Source organism: Papilio machaon, chromosome 13 (genome assembly GCF_912999745.1).
Source record: "Papilio machaon chromosome 13, ilPapMach1.1, whole genome shotgun sequence".
Taxonomy (NCBI): domain Eukaryota; kingdom Metazoa; phylum Arthropoda; class Insecta; order Lepidoptera; family Papilionidae; genus Papilio; species Papilio machaon.
In genome coordinates, this window is record NC_059998.1 from 3,498,019 (window position 1) to 3,510,083 (window position 12,065).

At 31.1% G+C, this 12,065-nt stretch overlaps 2 protein-coding genes across 8 annotated transcripts in view; both read right to left on the reverse strand.

The window, feature by feature from the left end:
• LOC106717953 (kazrin) overlaps positions 1-12,065 on the reverse strand; it is a 28,088-nt gene that overhangs the window by 15,730 nt on the left and 293 nt on the right. The window lies entirely within an intron of this gene.
• On the reverse strand, positions 648-2,260 carry LOC106717718. The gene is made up of 2 exons (XM_045680626.1): positions 1,825-2,260; positions 648-1,084 (listed from the first exon to the last, which is right to left on the reverse strand). The coding sequence occupies exons 1-2, from the start codon at positions 2,229-2,231 to the stop codon at positions 1,054-1,056; spliced, it is 438 nt and encodes a 145-aa protein (XP_045536582.1). The 5' UTR covers positions 2,232-2,260; the 3' UTR covers positions 648-1,053.

Below are 12,065 nucleotides of genomic sequence, written 5' to 3' on the forward strand. Positions count from 1 at the left end.
AATACTTGGTTATCATTTTATATTTCCTTCGAAAAACACATGTTACGCGTTCCCTACAGATTACACTACCAGACTCAAATTCTTCAAAATTCTCAAATCTTTTTCAAGTACGTATTTCATTCAATGAAACTGAAAATTAAATAAAAAAAGCTTTCATAAAGTTTGCTTACTCTGTGCTTTATGACTTCGGTTCTTTTCATGTCAACTGAACACAGGCTTTCATTCCGTACCTCATTACAGCCGGTGCAACCGCACCCTAACTTTGACGTTTTACCTTAACCCCTTTTATTAACAAAACAAAAGACTGCCCTACAAACTTAGGGTGAATCGTGTTCGTGTTGATTATATTAAACGCTTTTCTAAAACGCTTATGGTAGACTTAGCATCATACAAAAAAATTATGCTTTGAATATCTTTACGTCTTTTTCCCTAGTCTGTCTGAATTCATTCTTAACCATGGATCGATCCCTTGACTGTCTTTTTTTTAATTCTTATTTGTGTTTGCGTTCCAAAATATTTTAGATTCACAATTGTTAGCGGTGCTAGCTCAAGAAATCTGTAAGTAATATAGGTGTGAACATTTTGTCTGGAATGTTGGTTAAAATATAACGTTAAAATTGATACTGATTGTTTATTGATTAAGTACATTGTTTAAAGAATATTTTTTTTGGAAGAAATGATCAACCACACTGTTAACTCTATCTATGTAGAGAGTTCTATTCTTCGACTCGTACTGGCACAGAATATTAGGATGATTGTATTTCATATCCACCATTTTGGCCGCTTCCTCGGGTTGTGCTGTTATTATTTTCATTGATATTAATGCTTCTATCAAACCATAAACGGAATATTCTCTTAAATGTTTATAAAATATATCTTTCGGATAAATTTCTTCTATGTTCAAATCGCATTGTCTTATCACTGCAGATAGAGTTCCGTAATAAATATTAATCAGTTGATCGTAATATTGGTGAAGAAAATGTCTGTCAGCGGACATGTAGAAGAAATAGGATAAATCAGTAACTGGTGACGCGTAACGAACTAACTGAAAGTCTACGAGTAATGAATCCACTGGTTTGTTTTTCTGAAATATAAAAATATTGCATTGTAAATTAAATGAAAAAAAAAATAAAAACTAAAATTTAAACTCCATATTGCGAGAAACGAAGATATTTCAAGTACGTACTTATATATTTTTTATATATTATAAAGTACTGTCAATGCGACTTTGTCCGCGTGGTATTAAAAAATGTAAGTAGCCTATGTGTTCTTTCAGACTATGTTTTACAACCGTGCAATATTTCATGAAGATCTGTTGATCCGTTCTGGAGATACTTTCAAACAAACATCCATCCATGCATCCATCTAAACATTCGCATTAACGAGTTTATGATTAACGTATTTTGTCGATAATAACTAGATACAATTTGCTATATTATTTAAAGTAAACTTACATGATATTTAAATATCAAATTATTACTCCAACAATCTCCGTGACAAATTGTACTGTAATTTGGAATTGGAGAAGTAGTTTTATTTAATAGTATCAAAATGTTCTGTTCTATTTCCATTAATTTTTCTTTTGCTGATAAATCTGATACAACTGCTACCGATGCCATAAAATATGATTTTAACGAACTTGGTATACTTTTCACGTCTCCATACTGCACATCTTTGTTGCAAATGTTTTGAATTTTTTCAACATTTTTCGGACACAATTTAGCCAGAACAAAAGACAGTGCATGCAATTTCGCAAGATTTTTTATAACAAGCGTCGCATGACTGAAATCAATTTTATAGAATCTGTCTATGTAACAAAAATACCTCATATCAATCTGTATTGTGATGCTCTCCTTGTTGTATTCAGTTGATGTGAATATGCAATTTGAAAATTTCATTCTTAAGCCTTCTATTATATTGTATTTCCTTTGAATATCCAATAAATTCGGTACAATATATTTGTAATACGAGATTTCTCTGAGACAAGCTTCACGAAAACATGCTCGATCAACTGGATTCGGATGCCATTTTATAATAACACTTTTTGTTATTTTTAATTTATCTCTAGTTCCTTTTATCTTGACCTTATGAGCTCCACCGACAAATCCGTCAACATTATCGTGGCCCATTTCAATAACGTATTTAATATTACTGAGGTTGGATATTTCAGCCACTTTATTTATTATATCTATAAGGTCAGAATGCGGCCGAGATATTTTTCTTGTACGCATTTCTAATATGGAACACGAGCAATCCTCACAGATAGTATCCACTACATGGATAAGATGATCTGCTAACTGGCCCACATTCATGTTCTTATCTTGACAATTGATTGTAAGATAATAAATAGAGATATGAAATCAATGTAAAGAATAGTTTACTCTGATAAATTTTAAGATCAATAAAGTTTTGTTCACAAATACTTACTATAAGTCTTTCCGCCGTATGTATCAGCCGGTACGCTGAACTTTACAAAAGAGGTCACGATACAATAAAAAATAAAAAGCAACACTTCTTTATCTTAAGTGGTCGTTGTGAACATTGATTTGTAATATTCACGTAACATCAGATGTCCATTACCTTCTTTGTATTTTTCTACACCTCTACAAAAATATGTTGTTATCTCTTTTTCTTAAAAGTGGAATGACAATCTGTTTTACTAAACATATTTTGACATTTAAAAAACGCGGTTATTGTATGTTGTACAAACCAAAGAGTGAAAAATTGAATGTCAATAATTCTTCTTTCATTTGACAACTATCTGTAGTCAATGTGTTTTATCAGAAACATGACATGTGACGTCACTAGCGAGTGGTGTTTTGAGCGTTATCAGGACGGAACAAGCGTCGTGCCGGCGAATACGAGATAAACGAGTCCCTGAGCACAATACCTTTTGTAATGTCACTCAATGACCGTCCTCTGCAGTACGACTGTCCGTGTGTGCGTCGTGCGGACAGTTTTATGCATTCAACGTCTCTTTGTCCGGAGAGGAATAGCTCTTGAAAGCAGATCTAATCTGAACAATATGCACACTGTTGAAAGGTTATGCGACGGTTATGAATTCTACAATATTTGCGATGAAGTAATGTTATAAAGATTTATTTCCGTTTTTAATCATCATTAGATTGTTATTTGCAAATTAAACAGTTGATTCGATAGCATATCGATTTAAAAAACTATTAATTTATAATTTGACTTGAATGGAGTTTGATAAAGTAAAGTAGAAAAGCAGTGACCAATAGCACATTTCCTAAACTAGATTTTTGATATTGAACGTTTCTTCAATACAAACAGTGCGCATTAACCTTTGAGTTTTTGTTCACATTTATCTAACTTAGTATAAATCTTCTACACCTACTTCAATTTTAAAATTGGAATTATTTTTAGTAAGTCTGCGCAAGGTAATGCAATTCCGAAATGGCGGAAAGCAGTCTAGACATTCGGGAAATCAGTTTTCCGCAGCCGTGGGTGTGAGCGTTGATGTCTACACCGGCCTATCAACACTTTAACACATTTTGAACGAAAGAATCTTTTTGCAAAAATCATTTGATATTACTTTACTATCGATAAAGCATAAAATAATCTGTTATGTTTCTTGTCTCATAAAAAAGCCGACTCTAAAATAAAAATGATCTACTAAATACTATCTTTCGTAATACGAAATTATGCTCTGATCTTTATCTTCCACTTTTTGTATTCCCAGATGAAGGAACTTAATCTTTATTTAATAGAAAACTAATATCGAGTTAATCTAAACTCGGGAAATGTAAAGCTCACTCGGCAATATCGGATTTAATAACGTCTTAAATGGAGCACACAATTTGGTATCGGCGAGGTCGATTCACGGTGTTATTACACAGAATACGAGCCGTATTATTCGTCTTTACAATACAATACCGGTCGCTAATACTAAAAGAAACGTAATAAAAAATGAATGAAACTTCTTCTATTGAAAACATACGAGTTAATAACTTTCTTGGTGTATAAAGGTCATAAATTGGTTTATCTCAAAAAACTTTCAAATATGTAAAGTCGATCGTTCACAAAAGTAGTAATGACACAAAATCTAAATCAGTTTTAAGCTACTATTTGTAATGAACTAATATTTTATTAAAATATTATTAAGATTTTTGTTTTATTAATTAGGTTTTTGTACTGTAACATAAATTTGTAATTTCTCTCTCTAAGTTATTTATATAAGATGTTAAATATACTCACACTTTGTATAAACTTGAATACGCGATGCTATGCGCCTTAAATGCAATTTGAATTTCCAATGCAGTCATGTTTACTGATACTGAAGCTAGTCCTTGACGCATTGGCCTCCCAGCCCGAAAATCTTGCACGAAACATAATTTACATGAAACTTTAAATATTGACGACTTTATTTTAAAAGTCAGGTAAAATTTATATTTGGTCTTAATTATTATTTAGGAACTAGCTAACTTTCAAAACAGGCTGACAAAAGATATTTATCTTGTTTATTAAAGAATTTTCTTAATAAACTTCTTAGAATCTTGCAGCAGCGCCACCTGCCGGATCTAAGTGTAAATCTCTTACCCCACTTAAACACAAAATATTCAACAAAATCAGTTCAGCTATTAAGTTTTAATCGAAGAGAGTTAGAGCTTATTTTAAATAATTGAAAAACAAACAACATATACGCCCTATAGAATTTAACTACTGGTTTATTGTTTCACAAATAACGCATGGCCTGTTCTATAGAGACTAGATTTCTAGCCAAGCCTTTGTATCGTGCATATTAAAGTGGTCGAGAACATTTCAAACGCAGAAGCAGCGACAGATAAAGACTTAACTAATTAATTGCAAATGTGTTTTAGTTATAGATTAATTTATATTTTACTTTAGTTTTATAAATGACTTGCAATTTACAAAACAAAACGATCTTTACGACGTGTAAAACTCGGTCAGTATGTGCATTTTGTTGCATCAGAAATTTCACTTCCATCGCCAAAAGAACACTAACCTAACCTCACTTCAACATAACAGAAACTATCTTAACTTTAAGTCATAAACGTTATGAAATCAATAATTTGATGAAATTAATAAAAAAACGACCCAATTTAGGGTCTTAGTTTTGCAGTTGGCTTCCTTTGGGCTGTAGAGTCGTGTTAGGGGTGCATTAGGCCGCGTGGCAGGGGAGAGTATCGATTGGCATCGCCCTCGCACCCCCGGGTACTACACAATATTACTCTGTGCACTCCCGAACCCACCCTTTCATTACAGTTGCAACATTTACTTGTCGTCGAGAGATCATTGTTTTAGATATTCTCCAAGCTTCATATAGATATTTTATATAAATGAAAATACTTAATTGTCTCTTCCGTAAACAATGTTTATTAAAATAGTTGAGTGCATACATTTATCAAATAATTAGACTCATGTCGTTTTAGTTCTTTATTATAATGCGTTATTAGTTTTCTATTTTATTTTAGTAAAATATTTATAACTACATAACTCATTAATTAGTTTACATTCATCATAACGATTACTTTCTGTCGTATATTGTTTATTTCTTAGATCTTTTTGTCGAGATTTCATTTCCAATATTTTGATGAACCATCATGCTGTCGCTATTTTTTTATATAGCAGAACTAAAAAGAGGCATAAGTAATGAATAGGAATGAAAGATAAATAAATTAGTTGTTCTGATTTGCTCATTCTTGAAACGATGCGGGCAGCGAGGCCGAGGGCAAGCTATTGAGCCGTGACTTTCAATTGGAGAGAAGTGTTTTGTTCCGCAATAAATTATCTACAACAATATATCCGACTCTACGACCCAAAGGACATCTAAAACATTTGCAAATATAGTAAGTATTTATTATATATTTTCAGAGGGATTTTTATAACATGGACACAGGCGGAGTCAAATTTCAAGTAATACATAATTATTTGCAAATTAATATGAAAGTTCAAACAACCGCTCATCAAAAAAGAGAAATAGAAAAAGTTGATAAAGAAATTTATTTATCAAAAGAAAAATTCGAGGTTAAATGTGTTTTACCTTGAATTTGATGAAAAAGACATTCTTGAAACTCCCAATGGAATCTTAAGATCTTCTTTGATCCAAATCTTTTGAAGTTGGTTTATATGACGTATTCTCAAATCACTTTAATGTCATATCAAGCAGAAACGAATGTTGTAAAGAAAAAAGAACGTTAGCTAAGGCAAAGGACCACTTCCTCTAATTATCGAATCAAATCAATCGAATTCAGGCATGCTCCTTACAAATTAAGTTCGTATTGAATTTTCCAACATTATAATTGCTTATGTATACATATATATATCTATGTATTTTAATGCTTATTTACTATGTTAATTTGATTTTAGCATCGTTTCCATTAAGTAATAAGGCGATTTTTAATAATTTGCACTAAGGAAATAAAACTCTATCCTTGATAAAATATTGTAATTATTTGAAAACTAACTAACTGAAAAAAAATCGTCCGCGACTCCGTCCGCGCGGAATGAAAAAACCCTAATTAGTAACCTTCTTCCAGACTATGTTCTACATCTGTGCTAAATTTTATCGAGATCCGTTGAGCCGTTAAGGTGTCTGCAACCTTCTAACATATGTATATTCAATATTCATCCATCTAAACATTTTTTTTTCATATAAATTATGTCTAGATTGAGTCTTAAGTTAAATATAAATATGTTAAGGAATAAAAGTACTACCAACTAGCTGTTGCGCGTAACTTCATCAACGCGGAATTTAAAAAAAAGCCTAAATTACCGTCGCCCACAGAAGCTACCTTCCAGATAAAATCGGCCCAGCGTTTTCGAATATTATCCGCAATGAACGTGGATTTGCGGACGGACAGATAGACAGACAGACGAAAATGTTAAAAACAATTTTTTTTTTCAAATGTCACTTTCTACACTTCAATTTTATAATTTGTATAGATAGAGAGTTAATTTTGGCAAAGCTAATTTTTTATGTAACATATTTTTATTCTATAGAAATTATTCTAGTTTGTTGGATTAATTTTGCGTTTATCCGGCTTAATTAAAACAAATAAAACTCTAACAAAAAAAATGTTTCACAAAATTTAAATATCCGCAAGTTCCATATTACCGGCTGCGCATCTGTGAAGCAAATAAAAGTTGTTCTTTTTTACGAGAACAGAGCGAGCGAGAGTCGACGGAATGTTTTATAGAACCTTTTCCACGTCGATAAGTAAATGTTACCCTTGTCCCTGCAAATTATGATTCCAGGAGAATGGTTGCCATAGACTATTGAAAGTTTAGAGAGGAGCGATTAAATTAATAAACTATCAGGAGCAATTAGAAAACCGCCTTAAAATAAGTTAAAATGTAACTTAATTGAGTTCAAAATATAAGACATCGACTTAATAATAAAACATAAATTAACACAAAATAAAAGAAATATAAATTACCAATAAGAAATTGATGTATAAGGACAAGTCATGAGTTAAAAAAGATTTTTTTCCTTCTATTTGTACCTTTTATTGTACGTAAATTAAAAACGCTTGTATACTTCTTATGACTTTTATTTAAGTAGTATTCTATGTTAGTATGTCTACTATCTAAATTAGAAGTGATACTACATTTGCCAAATAATTACAAAGAGACGCGACATTCCTGTACATTTGTCAGTCTGTTTGCATGACCTAACCCCTCAAGGGGCGTCCGGAAATATCGATTGTACCTGTTGTAAGCCTGAAGTGTTGGTTTGAGTGCTTCGAGGGTGTACGAAAGCTACGCAAAACCTACCCCCGGCCCCGCTACACGCCCTCACGCTGTACAGCGTCAATAAAATTGATTAAGTATAAAATGGGCACATTAATTAATGGTTCGAAGTATGTTTTAGTAATAAAAACGTATTTTTATGTAATTCTTGAACATGACCTAGACATTTATAATCTTTCATATCTTTATAGGTTAGTTAGAGTAATACTGTACATATATCAAAAGAACCTATTCGGTTGCGTGCTCTTGCCAAAAAAGCTTCCAAAATATGAAGAATGATGACTCATATTTCTTCTTGATTTTCTTTTACTGAATTCTTTACAAAATATAGTATTCAATTATACGCGATTTATTATTAAATTGGATATTTTTCTTTTACTGGATGATGCCGCAACCAAATATAATGTCCGTTAATAGCATCATAAATGCGCACATGTTTTTATTAGAAAGGCATGGACAAAGAGAAAGTCTATTATTTTTTGTCCTTGAATGTCTAGACAAACTAGATCGTAAGAAAGGGTAAATAATGGGACATAAAAGTTATTACTTGATAAAAAAGGTCTTTGTCTGAGGTAAAGATTATATTATTCTATTGGAGTATGTTGTATAGAATAAAATTTGGCTTAATGTTTATTAAGATAGTTAATAGGTTACAGATTTGAAACTGATATAAGAGCAAGTCTTTTGATACTTAATAACTAAAATCGTTATTCAGAACCTTAGGATTCACTTACTTATGAACGAATAAAATAAAATTTATACTAACTCGAAAGAGGAACAAAGAATGGTGTAGTGGTACTACACAGAAATCTTTGCTCAAATATTCCATATAAAATACTTTTCATTAGCGAAAGGGACAAGGTTCTTCGTTATCGATTCATTGGAACGTTTTATTGCGACTTGTGAATCAGCAAAATCATCACCAATTCATTAGTACTCAGCTATTGAGGTATAGATTTTTATTTCTGTCTTTTTATGAACATGTCATGTTTTAACTACAAATAGTTATAGCAGTTTGTCTTTACTTCTCTCTATTAAATTTGAGGTTACCAAGTAAAATTATCTTTTTTAATATAAACAAGTACTCGAATATAGTTTGATGTGCAATAGTTTTAAAAAATGTAGTAAAAAAAGTAGTTTAAAACATATGAAAGTTGTCAGATAATCTCTTAAACAGGTACTGCAAGCGCGTAGTCCATGAAATATACATATGAATTTTGTACTCGGAAACGAAATTTTACGGTGTCATCTCGTGAAATTAAAAAAGCCTATGGATAAACTAGTGTAGTAGTTACCAAATATATAGAAGTACATTTGGTAACTACTACACAAGTTTCACACCAGGGTGGGACAGTAAGGTAAGACTGTCGACAGAACAGTTGGATTTATCTCTCGACGGATAGATGTTGTACCGTCGAGAGATATCCAACCTCCAAAGTCCGATAAAAAAAATTCCCATATGATCGTTAGCAATAACGCTTTCAATTATCTTAATCACCAAAATGTGTCAGAATATATGGTAATTAGCTGTCGCCCGCGACTCCGTCTGCGCAGAATTAAAAAAAAAACGTAAGTAGTAACCTATGATGTGTTCTTCCAGACTATGTTCTACATAATATGTGAAAAATTTCATCAAAATTCGTTGAGCCGTTCCGGAGATACTTTCAAACAAACATAGATCCTTCCATCCATCCATCTATCTAAACATTCGCTTTTATAAGTATTAAGGTTACGTGACAAGCATGTGACATATCCAACCTTGTTCCCCGTATCTTTTTAAGTTATTGAGTGATCAAATGTTACTTTGACTAGAATAGTAGTATCTTACGATTGTGTAACTATTCTGCCTTCGTGTTAAACTACTCTAAGTAAAAATATTGTCAGTTGTAACATTATACTCGGGGGCAGTGGAGCGAGGTTAGGGAGCGTTGGCTGACACCTCGCATTCAACCGCACCGCTGGGGCAAACCCTTTGTTATTGTTTATAATTTGTACGTCAACATTATTCACCATGTGCCATTTTTGAAATTAAATTTATGCACATAATTTAAAAGATAATGCTTGGAAATATACAAATGCTTTAACATCTTATTCAAGGTGATGATTTACATTTCAAAGCTTGTTTTTTTCGATGTACTATAATTCTCAGGGCAATTATAATATTTATAATCTCTTTTTTGTAATCCTCTATTCACAAGGGAAACACTATTCCAATTATTTTAATACATTTTTTAATGTCTTACTCATTGAAGAAACAAACTAGCTAGCGAACGACATATCACATAAAATCTTATTCCAAAATATGGAAGAAAATTAAACTTGTTACACAAGTAGTTCAACCTTCATAAATGACGAATTTAATTAATATAACTTTAGATACATAATCTAATAAACACAACAAAACTAACCAATTAAATTAATTAAAACCAATTAACTATATGCATTATTTAGCTAAAATTGTTGTTTGGCTTATAATTTAATCAACATAGTTGGCTATGTACGAAGCTTTAATTAATAAATAATGCAATATACCTATATGTATAATTATGTTTTAATTTTGTTACAGTTTTGTCAATAAGTAGTTAGTTATATATAAATATTTTTTATAACTATAATTAGTACTTTAAATATTAGTATTTGAATTGAATTGATAAATATTATTGTTAATCCATACAAAAAAATAATAATTCGTATTTTAAATACTACAATACTTTTTGACTCTAGAATGGTGTGCTTGTAATTTAGTTACTCGTAGAGAATTTTTTTTTTTATTACACTGTGGCAAACGAGTAAGCGACCATCTATATTCGCCAAAACAGCGAAACTTCTGCTAACTCCTCTGTTCTTTGAGTAAATCTTAATCTTAAATAGCATAAGCATATTCTATATAAATGTAAGATTATCTAGGAATTTATATTAGAATATCATGGAAATTATTAATCATAACAAACCTGTCTAGACGATTTTACCTTCAAAAGTCTGTAATCATAGACTTATTAAAAACAGACATGTTTGTATCATCAATTCAAACATAGAAACTTTCTAAAACAAATTCATAGACATTAAATAATACCTTCAGCTAGTAAAATGCGTAAATTTAATTTCTTATTTCTATTGAATTCGACCTTACATAATAATGCATTCTTCCCGATATGCTCTGACTATTCAATTCATTTTGTAAGGCGGCTACAATATCAAAACACAATACCAGATATTTTCAACTTGTACTTCTTTAGTTCCTTAACGTCCTTTGTGACACAACCATACCAACATGAATAAAGAAAAATAGAGTTAAGAAAAACTTGGACATGGCATTGAAACATTTTTGTAAAATTTTATAATAATAGGTATGAAATTAAAGGATAAATCAGAACACTTTTAAACACATAAAGTATAGTTGATGGAATGTATTAATATTTAGTGAATATACTGAATTTTTGTTCAATCATTTCATCATCACCATCATCATCAACAACCTGCCCTTATCCCAATGGAGGGTCGGCACAGTATGTACTACTCCTCCATACATCTCTATCAGCCGTCATTTAATTCATCATTCAATCATTTCATCATAAACTTGTCAAATAACAATAGATTAAAAGTTTATTTGAAAATACAAAACAATATTTACAAGAACATGATCGTTGATATTCAATTTTGTGTGCTATAAAGTACAAAGAAATACAGTATTCTTTCGCACTTTTAATAATTTAAGCGTTCAATCAAACTAATATTATAAATGCTATTGTTTAGATATATGGATGTTTGTTTAAAGGTATCTCCAGAACAGCTCAACGGATCTCGAAAATATTTGGCATAGATTTAGAACATAGTCTGGAAGAATACATAGGTTAAAAATTAAGTTTTTTCTGATTCCGCGCGGACGGAGTCTCGGGCAATAGATATTAGATAATATACTCGAAAAACAGTTTACCTTTGCTATAGGAAGCGGAAATAATACATTATTTCGATTATAAAAGTATATAAGAGCAGAATTAACTCAATGGACGCATCATTGCCGTAATAATTTTAGGTAAAACTCGAGCGGGTATCATTTTATATTCATAACCCTCGAACGCAAGGTGCCACCTTTTCTTATAAAATATTTGATACCCACTTCGAATACCAGTCTCTGTGTAAATAGCTTTATAAATAGCTATAAAACTATGGGTAATTAAAAGTTTATTAAAATTAAAAAGATAATTCATTTCTCAAAATTCCCATTTCGATTTGTGAGTTGCTTAAAAAATCATACAATGCACACCAAAATTATAATTGAAAAAAAAACCTAATTTTTTTTTGGTCAGTTTAATCGATGTCTTTGTCCTTGA

Excerpts from the sequence above, each read along its gene's own strand:
- LOC106717718 (XM_045680626.1), bottom strand. The coding sequence starts at position 2,231 with ATGCGTACAAGAAAAATATCTCGGCCGCATTCTGACCTTATAGATATA. Across the intron at positions 1,085-1,824 it reads ACAATACAGATTGATATGAG|AAAAACAAACCAGTGGATTC; the intron begins GTATTTTTGTTA and ends TTTATATTTCAG.